We start from the raw sequence: 17929 nt of genomic DNA on the forward strand, positions 1-17929 counted from the left end.
TGGGGGGGGGGGGGGGGGGAATAAATGAGTAATCTTACAGAGCCCTAGAATTGAGAATCCCACTTTATAAATAAAATTTAAAAGAATTTCCCCCACAAAAATATGTAGGCTATTAAGAATAAGATGCTACTGCAGCCGCAAGTTTGGCAACGGAAAATTTGAGGCTGGTTTATAAATATATTTGAGAAACTACTCTGGATGGGATATTGTACTATTACATTTGTATAAATGTATTTAGGTTTATTTGTTTTTTATTTAAAATGGAAATTGCTCAGGCATTCTCCAAAACCTCAACTTACATTTTTTTCCAATTGCTACCACACAATTTTGCAAACTATGGAACACAATTCACAAAACCACACACCCAAACTGCAAAATACCTAATAAGTCCTGCAAAATGAAGCCCAAACTTTTGCACGAAATGGAACATACTTCATTCATATTACCAGATTTTTGTCTAACCAACTACACACTGTTTGGCAAAATGAAAAGCACTCTCATCTTTAGTATGCTTTGCCATAATACTAAAATAGTTCAAATTGTAGAACATTTTTCAGATTGTTCACATGCACAGAAATATTTGTAGATACACACATGCTGTTGAAACAATTATGTATTTTTTTATTTTAAAAAACAGTAAACTGAAAAAGTGTTAACAATTAACCATTGAGGTGATTGGCCAGGTGTCTTATGCAGAGAACCGTGTTCAGTGCATTTAAAAAGTGCCATTTTGAATTGCAAAATGTGTGTAAAGCAGAAAATGTGTTTAGACTTTTGGAGACTTGAGAAGAAGTTTTGCTCTCTGTGTCAGTTTAAACAATTGTGCTGTGCATGTCATTTTAGTGTGTTAATGTAGCAATTGGAAAAAACTGTAACACTTGACATGACACAGATTTCCCCTAACATGAGGCAAGTCATTACCCTATGCGTGCGTAATCGTCAATTCTGATGTTGAAATATAAGTTTGGTGGTTTAACTTCATTCATAAAACATTTTTAGTGAAAGTTCTAGAACACAATGTCATCATCGAAATGTATAGAAAATTTTACAACTGTGTATAAAATAGATATTTTTGTACGAAGATTACAAGTGCATATGAATTTAAAAACAAATAATGACGTGCACGAATAAATCATTTATAATAAACAATGCTGTTCTTATAATAAACACTTCCATTAAAAAATGAGAATTGTCAATTTTGATTTCATGCTGACATTCAAGGAGGTTTCTTTTTCAGTCACATAGGAGTAATAGTGAGTATTCATTCTAACAAATGAATTCGTACCAGGCAGCCCTATAAGAGCAGTCCTCTGTAAAACCAAGGCTTGTAAAAAGTTTGTAGGAAAGCTGATTGCATTCTTCAATGAAACAGTAAACAGGATAGCCCTGAGAATGGAGCTTCTTTGCCATTGTAGTGACCAGGGTTTTGGCATATCCCTTTCCACGGTGCTCGGGTAGAGTGTATAAAATTCCAAGTGCACAGTAATCATACAACAGTACCCAGGACACAGGCTGGTTGTTCTCATCTGTAATGCAGCATGTGGGGAAATGGCTGATGAGATTCAGGATGTTCCTGTAACCTTTGTCATCCCCACCAAATTTCCAAGTCTTGTTAACTACATCGGCATGTGACTCATTCAGGACAGACACTCTGGTCTCAAGGTCACTGAGGAAGGAAGTGAAGATTTTTAAGGGAAAAAATTAAGCATTATCAATCTTTTGTTTAAATCCATATAATGCAACACAAATCGATATAAGCAATTTCAAGCTTTTATTTAAATGTAATCCAACACAAATTTATATTTATGAGTTCATGACATAACCTTTTAAAACAGAATAAATAGAGGGACCATCTTACCTGGTAATGAGCTCAGGCAAATGACTGGGATCAGATAATATCATAAGGTGCACTAAGGAGAAACCTTTCATATTGACACCCCGAGAAGCAGCAATTTCCTTCACCATTGGCGAATGACGTGTATCACATCCTAGCATTAATGTAATTAAAATAACCGTAAGTCGCATTAAGAATATAATATAAAATTGGAGGAAAAGACATAGGCCTACCTCCTATTAAGAAGTATGTGCTCCAGTCAATTGCATTTTCCACAGTCAGCATTCTTCTCAGGACTTCTTCATCTGTACTGTAAAGAGTCACCTTCTTCATAAAGTCCTTTGCTCGATTATTCTAATGATTTAAGACAAACATTAGTGATGTTGACTATAAAGTGGTTTAGAATGACAAAGTTTTGGATAGGCCTAGTTATTATAAAACAACGCAATCTCACATTTGGATCTGGTCGAACAATGATAGTGGTAAAAGCTGGCCACTTATCCACCAATACTTCCAAAGTGTGTGGTTTCCGTCTGTTTATAGCAAAAACAAACCCATAAACCTAAAAAATTTAATAAAAAATAGATTAAATGCGACAGTAAAAGCATTCGCAGATTACCGTGACATAAGAGGCACTTCTAAAATAGGCTTTCTTACCTTTATGGATTTAGGCAGATGCGCATATAAAGTAGTCTCTGCTATTTTTAACTCATCTGAATTTAAAAATTTCATGTTTCATAGTAAAATCAGTCAATTCTTTAAAGTGAAACTGATTTTACCAGAGGTGGCAAATATGTCTTTAACAGAACAAAGTCAAACACAGCCTTAAAAGACGGAAGCTTGGTGAAATGTGTAGGCTAATGTTTAGCCTAGGGTGATCAGACGTCACTGGTTTCTCGGGACAGTGCCGTTTTTTTTTTTCGTTTTTTTTTATGTCCCCGACTAGAGCTGTTCCCGGAAATGTCCACATTCGACAGCATACAAAACACCCAGCAAATACACTGCCGACGAACATTGCCTGTTGGTTTACAAGAGAAATCGTTTAGTGCTTATTTATTTTCTCCAACAGAGGGAGCTGCAAGCTACACTGATGGTCGCGCGCCGCTACTTTGTCCATGAAGCTGGACGAGAGCAGAGCTATCACCGACTATCACCAGTTATCAAGAGACACACCATTATAGGTTTCAAGCAGGGCTTGACATTAACTTTTTTGCTCACTAGCCAATGTGGCTAGTGGTTTTCCAAAGTTACTAGCCACACAGCATTTTTACTAGCCACATTTTTGTTTTTGTGAAATTACCTTTTAAAAGTCGACTATGGCATGCTAAAATTTACTTGAACTAGATTTACAACCCTTTTAAATGTAAAACCACTGTACACACCCAAATCAAGACTACACAAAACAGGTCATTATCATTAGCTCTGATAAGGTTGTGTGTAAAGCTCCTTTTTTTAAATAAAACCATTATATTACATATCGCCACATAGCTCCACCGGCATACACTGTGTGCATGTAATACTCATTTGGGCTGTCAAAATTGCTCAAAAATGACGTTCGAATATTCTCTCTAAAAAAAACACATAGCCTATATTCGAACTATTCGAACATGGTTGCGCATTTTGTCAATGACTCGCATTACGTCAATAACAGGGCAAATTAATACAAAGAGACATAACTACTTGTATAGGTAGTTTATTTAAGTTTAAACACAGTTGACAACGTATTACCTATACAAAAACAAGTAAATCAACTAATGGCCAAGACCGCAGACCTCACTCTCGCTCGCTCACTCGCAGGCACTCTTTCTCTCTCTCACCCTCACCCTCATGCTGATGCTGCGTTCACACCAAACGCGAATAGAGCGTCTGGCGCGAGTGTAAAGACGCGTTTACGCGCGTCTGGATAGAATAACGGTGCTCTCTGTGCATAACGGTTTAAATGAACAACAACAATAAGCAAATGTTGAGTGCTGATCAAGAGTTTTGTGCAAGCAATTTAAGGTCGCGACTCTTATATAGCAGCCCAGATAGCAAAAATCATCTGGCCCAGACACTTCGTAAGTTCTGGGCCAGATCCGCGCAACGGACTCGGGCCGGTGTCTTTTGGCACAACGGGCCAACACCGGCACGGATCCGTTTTTTCTCATCTGGACCAGAACTGGGCCAGCTCCGGATTCCTTTATGGCGATTTGGCCCAATTGTGGTCCAGCTCTGTTTTGGATCTGGTCCAGAATCATGCCGGATCAGGGCCAGCTCATTTTGTTTACAGTACACAAACACACTCGCTCGCTCTAAGTAGTATACATATCTAGAATTTCATGAATCTTCTCATTTACATGATCTAATCTTATGCCACTGATATTTTTTCTGTTTTTAACACAAAATGCTTAGGCAATAAAAAGTTGAATTACTGTACTTTTTTACACTAAAATACCACCTGATAATCTAGTGTCAACACTAACTCACAGCCACTACTTCACAGTAAACATGCATTCAAAGAAAAATTATTTGGACAATAAATTTGACATATTCAAGGGCTTTATCTTTTGATAAATTTTTTATTTATTAAGCATATTAAAACAAATTCACAAAACAATGCAAAACAGTGCCACTGTGCATCTTTTATTTTTATTTTGATCATTTTTGCACAAGTACTCAAAGTTTATATAAAACACTTAAGTCTCTACTTGCCGTTAACGAGATAGTTCACACAAAAAATTTAAATTCTGTCATTAATTACTCACTTTCATGTCGTTCCAAACCCGTAAGACTTTCATTCATCTTCTGAACAAATTAACTGAGAGCTTTTTAATGAAATCTGAGATTTCTTTCCCTCCATTGACAGCTACGCAACTACAAGTTGAACAGTAAAGAAGATTTTTAGCTGAAAATGTGGTCCTTGATGATTCGTATAATGCAAGTCGATAGCTACAGTCAGTTTGAGAGTAAAAAAAACATTACAGGGAAAACAAAATTAATACCTGTGGCTCCTGACGATTCATTGAGGTCGTATGAAGCAAAACAATTATTTACATTATTTACAACATTATTACCTGTAATCCACAGCATCTGCAAACAGTCCTGTGTCACTGCAGTCGTGTTTTGCCTGTAATATGTTTGTTTTTTACTCTCAAAGTGACAGTAGCCATTGAATTGCATTACATGAATCACCAAAGACCACAGTTTCAGCTAAAAATCTTCTTTACTGTTTAACTGAAAAACAGTCACCAATATCTTGGATGGCTTGAGGTTGAATAAATTAAGAGCAAATTTTCATTTCTCAGTGAACTTTCCCTTTAAAACATAAGCCTCATGAATGTATTATTTATCCCCAAAAAATGTGGCATTGATCAGAGGCAGTGAAAAGCTGCAAAGAAAAAACATACAAAAAATAATGGCAACACTTTACAATAAGTTTCATTAGTTAATGTATTAACTAACATGAACTAACAATGAGCCACACATTTGTTACAGTATTTATTCATGTTTGTTAATGTTAGTTAATAAAAATCCAGCTGTTCATTGTTTTGTTCATGTTAGTTCATAGCGCATTAACTAATGTTAACAAATCACGTTTGATTTTAATGTATTCGTATATGTTGAAATTTATATTAACTAAGATTAATAAATACTGAAGAAGTGCAGTTCATTCTTAGTTCATGTTAACTAAGGTAGTTAACTAATGTTAACCAATGAACCTTATTGTAAAGTGTTACCAAAATAATTTGATAGAATGAACTGTAAACACATCAAGGACAGGACAGGAAAGCCATGGTATTACAAACCACTTCATATGTGCCGTTTAATTCCCATGAGGCATCTGAAAAAAAAAAAAAAAAGACCAAGAAGAAAGATTTTAGATATTCATGTATTGTCACACTAAATAAAGAATCTGACGGCTGTTCTGTACTGTGCTGTGCTTCTTATATCTGAAATTTACCTCAGTTAAGGCCTCTTTGGCTCTTGAACGTTCCTTCCAGCCGCCGTCACGGGTCAAAGGTTAAATCAACGGATGCCGCAAGAACCTATTCCACTATCTGCTGCACTGGTAGAAGACTGGTTTTTCCTTACAGCTCCTGTTAAGAAAAAAAAAAATGTGCAAAAAAACATCAACCTCCAGCTAATAAGCTTCTGAGCCCTGATTTATATTTCTTCTATAATGTAGATCAGTTAAGGGATAAACTGGTAGGCCTATATCAATTACTTAAACATTCATTTAAATTGATCAGAATCAGATATCACACGATCCTTCAGAAATCATTCTAATATGCTGATTTGGAACTCAGGTAACATTTCTTATTATTATTATCAATGCTGAAAACGGTTGTGCTGCTTAACATTTTTGTGGAAATGTTGATAATTTTTTCATGATTCTTTGATAAATATAAAGTTCAAGTTGAACAGCATGTATTTGCATTTATTAAATTAAGACATTTATAAGACATTAATTTGTAACATTTTAAATGTCATTGACTTAATTTAAGACATCCTTGGTTAATAAAAGTATTAAACTTACTACAGATGTTTGAATGGTATAGTTGTTTCCACAAAAATATGAAGCAGTACAACTGTTTTCAACATTGATAATAATCATAAATGTTTCTTGAGCACCAAATCATCATATTAGAGTGATTTCTGAAGGATCATGTGACACCGAAGACTGTAGAAATGATGCTGAAAATTATAGCTTTGATCACAGGAATAAATTAGCCAATATTTTACTATAGAATGTAATAATATTTCACAATATTGCTGTATTTTTTATTAAATAACCACAGTCTTGGTGAGCAGAAGAGAATACCATCATTAGTTGACAAACTAAAAATTAACTGCACTTCTACATCATTTATTAATCTTTTTTAATGTTAATTTCTACATGTACTAATGCATTATTAATATAAAATGTTGTAGGCTGTTTGTTAACCTTAGTTAATGCACAGTGTGAAGTAACATGACCAAACAATGAACAACTGTTAGTATATATATTAACTAACATTAACAAATACAGTAACAGATGTATTGTTCATGGTTAGTTAATTGTAATTAATATTAACTAATGTTAACAAATGAAACCTTATTATAAAGTGAAATGTCTGCGGGAGGCCTTAGCTAAGCTAACGCTAGCCTATCACTAACATTACCGCAGTAAAAACTTTAACAACAGTGAAAATAAATGAAAACAGTTCAAATTCGTCAATTACATATAATTACAATCCTCTGGGTCGTCTTCGTGTTAGCATATGCCCTCTGAAAACATAAATAAGAGTTAGGCTAGCTAACATTACGATTCAGTAGCAGCTACCGATCTAAGGAGCAATACAAACTCCAAAACTTAAGTTAAAAATTAGTTAGTTAGTTAAAAGCTAACGAGTACACAATAATCAATAAGAAATGTATTAATTAATAAAACAGTTTGACCATGTGTGACTTACCTTGGTGAAGTGTTTGAGCCTGGTAGGATAACGAGTAGCGACCGTGGCAGCCTCCTCTTCTGAACTCCAGAAAAAATGTTTCGCGCGCTCGTTTCCACGGATACGGCCCGAATCTGTTTTGCGACTGTTGTTCCCGCCCACTGAAACCGGGCCCGGGCTGGATCCGTTTTAGAGCAGTGAAACGGAGGTGACTGTGACGCGGATTTGCCGGTTTGAAGACGGATCCGGATCGCAGTCAGCTGCTGTCTGGGAGGCTTCATTCAGTGATTGAAACAAATATTATTAACAATAATTTAAGTTTTTAGCCTATATAGAACCGACATTGAACGCTCCGAGCGAGCTGTGCTGTGGTAAACATGGAACTTTTCCTTGACATGAAACGGTAAATAATCAAACCAGTGGAAGCCTGTAGTGCATGAAACTGCTGTATCTAACCTACCTTATTCATGCAATATCTATTCAGTCATTACAGTAGCCTACACTTTAGTAATGTTTCTGTTTAACGTTAACGCTTCTTCCTGTTACCTGTCCCTGACCCCTCAGGCAACGCGCCCACTTGCAAAGCAGACAGCCGCGCCTCTGCTACCGCGGCCGTTTTTCCACATTCGAATATTCATTTTCACCTTCGAAATTCTGTTTTTTAAAACTATTCGAATATATATTCGAATTTAGAATATTCGTTGACAGCCCTATGGGAGTTGTAGTGTGAGTGTCGTAGTGTCACACTTATTTCAGATGCCTTTTGAAAAGACTACAATTATTCAACCCGCCACAGTGGCTAGTTGGAGTGACTATGTTACCCGCCACGAGCAAAATCCACCCGCATTTGGCGGGTTGGCGGGTGTTAATGTCAAGCCCTGGTTTCAAGGTTTATACAGTCTATGGTTTTCAAGCAAGTCAATAACTATTCGGGTTGTTAAAGTAATACGCTGATTTCACGCAGCCGTTATTTTGAAATCGAAAGCGAGGCTCCGGTGGGAAGAAAACCGGAAGTGTCGCCTTTAATCACAGGTGAGTCGTGAATGCGATGGCGTATTGTTGTGTTTAATGATGTTGTGTCAATTCTAAAAATGTACATACATTTCTTTCATACTTTAGACTATATACAGTGAAATTCATTTTTAAATAAAATAATTTTTTTATATATAATTCAGAATGTAAAAAAAGAAGCAGGAATGAACTATATACATATCCTATATTGAATATTAACATCCAATAGTGTAAATCGCGGCAGCAGCTTCAGGTTGGTAATCCAAGGCATTGTTGTTTATCTTTACTTCCGGGGTTCTTCCCACCGGAGCCTCACTTTCGATTTCAAAATGGCGGCTGCGTGAAATCAGCGTATAGCTATAGCTGTTTGTATGCCTACATATACACATAAAATAACCACTGAAAAGTTAAAAAGTTGGAACTACTAAAATAAGATTAGAAAATTTTAAAATATTTGTTACATACAGTTTTATTTAGGCTATCAAATTTGCTCATATTTATTTTATTGCCATACCAACAACATCTATGGCTATTTTCATGGTTTCACAGTTATGTAGGCTACAGTTATGTTCAGTTTTGAGTTTGTTTTCTGTCATTTCTGTTTTTCTTCATGTCTGAGTTCATTAGTTAGTAGCCTAGTATGCATACCTATACTATAGCCTACCAATGTAGTGGGGTCTACGTTTTTTAATCATTTTATTTTGATAAACATGACACAATATAACTTCGCGACTACATGAAAAATGCTTTTACTGATATAAAAAACAGATCATTTGTGAACTGTGGGGAGCAGGATGAGGCCGAGGGCCGTGAGAGAACACGCAATGCTCTGGTATTGTATCTCTTACGGAGAAGCGATGATCGTGAAGGATGAGAGAGGACCAGGCCTGGACTATTTTATTGAATGTTTTGTTTAATTATATGTGGCAGCAGTCGTCCGTGAGGGACTGCTGCCTTTACTTTCGTTTTGTTGTTGATTTATTTGTCAAAAGTCTTTGAATGTTCGACAGTTCCCACCTCCTTCTTCCTACAACAACGAACTGCGTTACATGAACATTAGTGGAACTGAATTAACACAAAACACACGTGATTATTGTCATGCGGTGGATTCAGCCAATCGTGAAGCAGATGTGTTGTCATCAGAGCTTGTGCAGCTCTCGAATCACTCTCGCTGTACTTTGATGCCATACGTCACAGGAACGTGGCGTCGGCGCTGTCTCAAGTCGGACACAATTTCTAACCAGCATGCAGTGCTTCAAGTCAGCCGCCGTTCGGTCTGCACAGCGCTGTATGAAGTTGAACAAGCCTATTGTGGAGTACGAGGGTATGAAGAGGAGCCCCACCTACTCTCCTGCCACTGAGAGTGAATCGCTGTTAAACTCTGACAGTTTGCTGGTGTTTGGAAAGGATGAGCCTCTACCCCCACTGATCCCACCCAGCCCTGCACACCTGCTGGTCCCATTCAGCACAAAGTATTCAGTGTCCCCGCCCATCTCTTCGCTGTCCTCCATCAGCCCCTCGGCTCCCGTTATCCAGCTCCTCCTGGGCGAGTGGATCCCCTGGCTCCGCCTCTAGCCGCTGATCGTCGTCACTCACTCACCTCCACCAGAGACCTTCGGCCTTACGGGTCCATCAGGCTCCCTCGATCCTCTGGCTCCACCTTCGTCAGATTTTGCTTCGCCTGCACCACGGACTTGCGAGCCATCCGCTGCACTCTGTCTCTAGACCCCGATGGCTCAGTCTGGCTCTGCCCTCCCTCCGAAGCCATTGGCCTTGCTATCTCCCATCTACTCTCTGTCTGTGCCTAGGGCTCCAGCTCCACAACCATTGGCTGCGTCTTCCATTGGCTGGACTCTCGGTCCCCACCTGACTCCTCCCACTGTCATCGACACTCTGGTCTCTCCTTCTTTCATCTTCCCTGCTCTCCTGTACTCAGCCTACTCTGCATCCTCCTCCAGAGACTCCTCCCTCATTTGGACTGGTAGCTCAAGGTTGCGCCTTTCCAGGATGGGGCATAATGTCACAGTTATGTTCAGCTTTGAGTTTGTTTTATGTAATTTATGTTTTAATAAATTAAATATGATCTTATCATGATCTATGATCTAATATGATCACTCATTTGATTAGTCATTCTGTTCAGCTGTTGACTAACAACTTACCATTGTTTGTTTGTTCCTTGTATAAGTTCTCGTTTCATTAGAGTTGTCCGGTCTTGCCAATGCACGCGTGTTATTTCGATTTACCTGCCTTCATCTGTGTTTGCATATTAAAGACTTTATTGGAGATTCATCTTCATTGTGTGTCAATACCTGATTGTGACACATGGCAAGATCAATGTATTTTAAAAGACATAAATAGCAGTAACGAACAGTAGTAATAAAAAACGACAACTGACAACTCGCATCATTATAACAAACATTATACTAAATTGTTCATTGCAATATTTAATTTTTTTTAAGATTTATTCCTGGTGAAACGTTTTTGAAGGAAATATATTAATAGATTAGCTTCATAGCGGAGTACTAACTAAGCTGTGCTGAACTTAAAATAACATAATGCTATACACCTTACATTACAGTGTAATTAGTATAAATTATTTTATTAGTATACATTTCTGTACACCACTGGCTTGTCACGCAAACACCATAGGGATTATTAGAACATGCATGATAAAGATAAAATATCCTTATTATCCATCATCATTTTTATGAGGTAAAGAAAAACAAAACAATATAAAGCTGATCAAACTCTTTTGCAGTTGTGGCAAAAGAAATAGTTTCAGCCCTTGTATCAAAATGCTTGTATCAATGCATTAATTCTGCAGAGGTTTATTTCATATTTAGAGAAAAGTATTGCATGTGAGTGCAAGATTGAGGTATTTATAAAACTGTAAACATTAAATTTAAATCACATCCAAATACATCAGTTCTGGTATTTACACTCCTATAACTGTTATTATCACATAAATACTATTGGGTTGTTTTCTTTATGTATAAATTCACAAAATAATATACAGTGTTCTCAATCCTCCAAATCAGTATGACTCCCAAAATGTATTTAACCAAAAAATAGTGCACAGACATATCTCATTCAACCATGTTTTAATAAGGATGAACAAATATTGGAAAATGCAGTTTATTATTTTGAAATTAATAAGATTTTTTCAAAGCAATTGAGTCTAATGAGATTACATGATTATTGTGTTAGTAAAGCATTCTTATATCATGATTTGTTGTTGACATCAAAGGTTATCACGACAAATCAAATTCCTATTTTATCAATAGGAAAGACATCTGGTTTACCATAATTAGCAATAACAAGTCAGTTTTATTGCTGCATGAATGTTAAAAAGCCTCAAACTGCACTAGAAACATGCTCTACATGCAGGTGTTTTCAACTACTTTAATTGATTTTAACCATGGCTGGCTCCAGACTGCAATTTTGCACTCAGTGACCTAAAAGGAAAAAAAGTAAATCTCTTTTAATATGGAAATTGAGAAATGCAAACAGGTAACTGTAATAGTGTAAATGAGACAGTGTGTCTTACGTCTGCAATAGCAGGGTCCGCATGAATGGCACACATGGTCTCATCTCCCCCCTTCCTGCAAGATGTTCTGCCCACTTTCACAGTGAAGATGTATTTCAGGCCTGAGACAACCTAGAGCAACCAGAAACATGTTCAGACATTGTTGGGTAAACCTTGATGTAATGTGTCACAATTTCACAAAAGCAACCTACATTAACTGATGCTTAAAAGATCTTTCTTACCATGATCATATCATGATGTGAGCAAAGAGGACATTTTAAGCAGTAAAAAGTTATTTATAGCATTTTTTTGGTAGTTTTGTCAATTTTCAAAAAACATTGGTCATACTTCAAATACTGTTTAAAACATCACATATGAAAAATCCTTTACTGTCTTACCTTTAAAAATAAAAATCCTTTTGTGGCCTATAATATAAATAGTTTCCATGTTTGGGCCAACAACATATTATATTATTTATTTATTCCTTCATTATTCCTATAGTATATTTTCCAACATCTCTAGTAACTATTCGTTAGATACTTAATACTTTCTCATACCAGTGTTAACTTCTTTGCTTCAAATCATTTTAACAATATTGATAATAAATACCTTATTCCATTGTTACTAACAATTGTTTGCCATTAAATCCTATTGGCATATGGAATTAGTATCTGAATACTAGTTGCTTCTGGATTACATACTATTAAAAAAATAGTAAGTTTAGAAAATATATTCAGACAGTTAGCCTATTTTTTATACATTTATTTGTATACAGTCACATCGTCACACCTTTGTGACTGTTTTAAACAGGCTTATGTCAATTAAATCAGGTTTGTTGACGCAGTCATTCACACCATGACGCGGAACCTGATTTCACCAAGTGTAACATGTTCCTGGATCAACATTCCAATCAACCAATACGATTTGACTGATAGGTTTACAGTTAATGTAAAGTTACCTACAACTAGGGTTAGGTGCTTTAACGTTACACCATTCTTATTCACCTATCATTTCCCTCTGATTTTAGGTATAGCCTAACTTATGTGTTAAGTAAGGTTTAGGTATAGGGATATGGTTAGGACTAAAAAACGGACAGGGATGTTGTTCCAGGATCAACTAAATGATCGGTGACAAAATTATCAAAGGTTGACATTGACTATATAACATAGTAATAGGTCTCGGCAAAATCAGGACGTGCCACCATGACAGCGGCCTGCGTTTCTCACTGGGTGTTATTTAGTGACGTTCCGAGTATAAATGACAGAACAAACGTTTAAAGTAAGGCCTAACGTTACTTACTTGTGTTTGAACCTTGACGACTTCGGAAACCTGACGCACAAACGCATCATTGCTTTGCCTGTTGAACTGGGCCATTGCAAACTGTAACGCATCCCGAGCTCCTTCGTCGCTCATGTCTGAATCCACAGGACCTCCAACCAGCCCAGCGCTCGCCACGGCCAAAATCACCGCCAGAAACGCAACAATCATTTTAAGATACATGTTTAAGCTGTATTAATTGACTCGGGCTGTCTTGATTCTCCCTAATGTCGTCAAATCGAAACTTGATGGAACCAAATATGCTGTCTGAGATTATATACACAAACGTCGGTCTCTACAGCGCTGCGAATAAGGGCGGGGCTTCGCGCATCCACCAATCGCAGTTGTAGGGAGGGACAACGGGTTTGAAAGAAACAAACAAACTTTTTTTTTTCTCTCTCTCTCTCTCTCTCTCTCTCTCTCTCTGCTTGCAAGGCGACTTCTGTTTTTGGAATACTTTTCTGTCTGCTTTACACTAATACGCAATTATTTGACATTGTTTTGCAGAATCTATATTTAAAAAACATCGGAATTACTTAATTTTGGTTTATAAATATTGTATTTCAGTCATTTATGTTTGTTTTGTCCTGTGTTGTAGCTATTTATTCAGATGTTTGACAATTTTTAGGCTAAATTTGAATGTTTTTTTTTTTTTTACCATTTGAATGAAACATTATATTCTTGTACTTTTATAAAGAATATATATTTTTTAAGATAATTAATATTAACTAATGGAATTCTCTACCATTCAAACTGGCCTGCCTGCTTCAACCAGTCAGGTGGGTTTTAATTTTTGTAAATCCCTCTTTCTTTGTTTCTATTGACAATTTCATTTATTTTGTCCTTATTTGTATAAGCAGCTTGAGGTAGCATGATTTGCAGGTCTTTACGGCTTATGTTCTGGTTTTATAAATCTGTCCCGGTTTTATAAATCTGTCCCTGCTATCGTGATCTCAACCAAAGTAGGTGAAAAGTAACACAAAATGATCTCTGGTTCCCTCTATAAAACAAAATCCCGAACTCCTTGAACAACTATACGATATAAAAATAAGCAGTTTAAGTGGTCCCTTAATTTATCAAAGTGGTGTCAACACTGCCATCTCAGAGAAGTCTGAGTCTGACAGTTGTTTCATTCACTGTAACTCAAGGAATCTCAGAATCATTCGTATAAACAGAGTTTAACCACATGCAACGTCGCAGCTGTTGAGTCTATAATGATTATTGCAGTAAGTCTGTGGCCTTGGTTTTAACCACAGTTTTTGTGTTCTAAAAGAAGTATATAAAAAAAAAAAAACTGCTGCTCTAACTTTGTACTGTAATTTTTTTTATTTGATATGCTTTTAAGTCACATTTGTTAAATATTTTGTCTCAGCTTCTTAGTCAAGTTAGTGAAGTTAATCAGTGCATTGTGTGGAATAGCCTAATGATTGATTCCTACAACTATTATAATCACTGTTATTTGCAGAAAGTAGGCCTACGAAAGAGTGAATGTGCCTGCAGTTTCCTTCCGCAGATTTTCTATCATTACCGAATAAGTAGTCTGGACATCATTTTTTTAAACACTGTGAATATAGTTGGAACAAACCCCTTAAATTAAGAAACCGCTTAGCTATAATTGTTCAGGTATAATCATTAAGGATTGCAGTCTGAAAGACTAAGTAGATTTTAGACCATGTGTTTCCAAAAACTTTGCCTTTGAGCGCCCAGTGTTTTCAAACCCTGATCCTGGAGAGCCACTGTCCAGGAGAGTTTAGCTGCAACCTTATGATTGAGGTGATATAGTATCACCTCAACCAATACGATTTAAAAATGACAGTAACTAGTCACAGAGACACATTTGTTGATTCACCTACATACTGATTTCCACGTGTAGATTGCAAACTATACAGAACATTATGAACATTTTACTTGAAGCATAACTCGAACATTGAGTGACCCAAAAATTGTTTTTGAATAAATAAATAAATAAATAAATATGCCTAAAAGCTTTTAGTTTCACAGAGGTGGAGCAGGACTAGGTCAATCGCACGTCATTTGGCTCTGCAGTGAGTGAGCGCCACTTACTTTAAACCCCGCCCCGCAGCCGATTCTAAAGATTTCATTGGTCATGTCAATCACCGCGCTGCATGCCTATACGACAACACTGAAACAAATACTAATCTTAAACATAACCGGCCTAAGCCATAACCATAACCAGCGTTGGCACATCCTGATAGATAGTATTAACATAGCTTTTTGTCGCAAATGGATCCGTCCATGATTTTTCAGAAGTCTGAACTTTTCTTGACAGGTAAATACGTGATTGAGTTGGCAAATGAAAGCGTCCGATGGGCGGAGTTTGCACCAAACTGCTAACTTTAGGGCAGGGGTTTTCAAACTTTTTGTGTGTGTGGACCACTATTTGTAATCAAGAATTTTCGCGGACCACCTCATAATACACATAATAAAATATGTCTACACAGAGTCCTACCTGAATTAATCTGCACCTCTAAATAGGCTTACCAGCTCTAAAACTATCATTGGTCATCACATCAGTACAACAGGCTTGTTAAAAGAAAGTTTACTGCACACAACGGCTGCCACATATTTAATTTATTTATTTACTCAAGCGCCCGAGGGCATAATCAGGTTCATTTGAACAACAGGCTTATTTCCATAGCAATGGAGTATGAAATCTATACAGAACACTGGAATATAGTCAACATTTCAAAACCTTTGGTGATTTTAGGGGATTATTAATCTTCAGAGTTTTAGTTTTACAAGTCCTCAAAAAGTACCTAGGCTTGAGTTTGTCCACTTAACAGCACATCTGGAAAACATTTCAGAAACGCGAGATCAAGAAACTAACTGGAAATTAAAATAATAACAGGCCTTATTCATTCCATTTATAAACATTTCGTTACTGCCTATGCCTAACCGTGCGTTCACACCGGACGCGAATAGCGCGTCAAATTCAAAAAGGGATCATATGTCAAATTCGCGCCTACCGCGTCTAGTGATACTCTTGACCACTTTGTATCAATTCGCGTGTCGAGAGCGAAATTGACGCGCGTAAAAACAAAAGTTTGAAGCGAAATTTCGTCCGGTGTGAACGCACCATTAAAGGCTATGCGTGTGATGTGATAATGAGAACATATTTGCCTCTGCCCTTTTCTCTTCAGAGAACCTGTTGCTATCCACCGAACCAATGTTGTGGTTCTAACGGCACTGAACTTGAATGTCAAGGCCGAACACCACTAGGCTATTTTAGTAATCACACAATAACTTGACAATTTAATTAAAATGTTATATCAAATATAGGCCTACATATTAGTCTTTTTTTTTTTTTATGGGAATTTCCTGGTAAAATTAAGGTAAAAAAAATATTATTTTATTTTGCCTTTCCACGGACCACCTGCAGTACCCTCACGGACCACTAGTGGTCCGCGGACCACAGTTTGGGAATAGCTGCTTTAGGGTATTTTGGGGAAATAACAATACGCCTTCTTTGTGACTTGAACGTTACATAAGCACGATTGTTTGACAAGTTCCATAATGCTTCCTTTGTCTAAAAAAAAACACAGCTACCTAACATTATGCAGACAGTTGAATGCATCAAGTGAGGAAAATGGAACATGGAATGTTTAGAGTTCAGTTAAATGCTAACGCAGTCTCATGTTTTAGGTGCGGTTAAACCATTTCCGTCGATGTGCAACTTGCCTAGTCATTTCAAGGTCATTTCATGGACTTCACCAGATTCATGCAACTCCACCAGATTCCTGCAATTCCACCACATTCTTCTGTGTAATCATTCAGCTGAGTTTTCATTGTTGTATGTAAAAACAAATGTTTGCAAGGCTATTTTGAGTTGTGTTCACTTAATTGTTTTAAGTAATAAGTAAATTTAAGTAAATTTCCATGACTTAATTGTTGTGTTGACTCAATGCAAATGAATTCCTTTATTTGCATATCATTCAATATGCCTCGTGTCATGAAGAGCAGAGTAGCCTACTCCTCAAGACTAAATACACTTAGTGTAAGTACCTTAAAATGCCATTTAAATAGAGGAACAAACTCATCCTGACAACACCTTACTAAATGTAGTGACAAAATCAATGACAACAATGTAATTAAAACAGACAAATGGTCAACAATGCCACCATATTAAGTATTTACTACCCCAGTGCATGGTGGGAAGAGGGAGGATGGGGCCAAATCACTATAGGTTTTTTCCCAGTGTCTGTCTATTTGAACTAAAAAACTAAACGAACATAAATCTAACCCTCCTGCTATGCTTATTTGCTTACTCATAAAGTAAACTACAGTGATCAAATAAAGGCTGGAATACACTACTTGATTTTTGCAGTCTAGGCGAGTCAGCGCTAGGTGCTGAAAGTACGAGCTGGTTAGCAGATTTTAGTGTATAACATTCCAATGGCACAGTAATCATACAACAGTACCCAGGACACAGGCTGGTTGTTCTCATCTGTAATGCAGCATGTGGGGAAATGGCTGATGAGATTCAGGATGTTCCTGTAACCTTCGTCATTCCCACCAAATTTCCAAGTATTGTTAACTACATCGGCATGTGACTCATTCAGGACAGACACTCTGGTCTTAAGGTCATTGAGGAAGAAAGCAAAGATATGAGGGAAATTAAGCAATTTCAAGCTTTTATTTAAATGTAATCCAACACAAATTTATATTTATGAGTTCATGACAGAACCTTCTCAAACAGAATAAATAGAGGGACCATCTTAACTGGTAATGAGCTCAGGTAAATGACTGGGATCAGATAATATCATAAGGTGCACTAAGGAGAAACCTTTCATATTGACACCCCGAAAAGCT

At 36.9% G+C, this 17929-nt stretch overlaps 2 protein-coding genes and 1 long non-coding RNA gene across 3 annotated transcripts; all 3 read right to left on the minus strand.

The window, feature by feature from the left end:
• Positions 1 to 598: 598 nt before the first annotated feature.
• On the minus strand, positions 599 to 2857 carry LOC309486832 (glycine N-acyltransferase-like protein 3). Its single transcript, XM_082154309.1, has 5 exons — positions 2492 to 2857; positions 2289 to 2396; positions 2068 to 2188; positions 1859 to 1988; positions 599 to 1666 (listed from the first exon to the last, which is right to left on the minus strand). The coding sequence occupies exons 1-5, from the start codon at positions 2564 to 2566 to the stop codon at positions 1267 to 1269; spliced, it is 834 nt and encodes a 277-aa protein (XP_082010435.1). The 5' UTR covers positions 2567 to 2857; the 3' UTR covers positions 599 to 1266.
• Positions 2858 to 4081: 1224 nt separating this feature from the next.
• Positions 4082 to 6926, minus strand: LOC309486839. Its single transcript, XR_014201693.1, has 3 exons — positions 6354 to 6926; positions 5775 to 6104; positions 4082 to 5654 (listed from the first exon to the last, which is right to left on the minus strand). It is a non-coding gene; the product is annotated as an uncharacterized lncRNA (long non-coding RNA).
• Positions 6927 to 11340: 4414 nt separating this feature from the next.
• Positions 11341 to 13413, minus strand: cst3 (cystatin C (amyloid angiopathy and cerebral hemorrhage)). Its single transcript, XM_082154317.1, has 3 exons — positions 13082 to 13413; positions 11804 to 11914; positions 11341 to 11711 (listed from the first exon to the last, which is right to left on the minus strand). Exons 1-3 carry the CDS (start codon positions 13280 to 13282, stop codon positions 11634 to 11636), a joined length of 390 nt encoding a protein of 129 aa, XP_082010443.1. The 5' UTR covers positions 13283 to 13413; the 3' UTR covers positions 11341 to 11633.
• Positions 13414 to 17929: the final 4516 nt, after the last annotated feature.

Source organism: Leuciscus leuciscus (genome assembly GCF_965113295.1).
Source record: "Leuciscus leuciscus genome assembly, chromosome: 22".
In the NCBI taxonomy this organism is placed as follows: domain Eukaryota; kingdom Metazoa; phylum Chordata; class Actinopteri; order Cypriniformes; family Leuciscidae; genus Leuciscus; species Leuciscus leuciscus.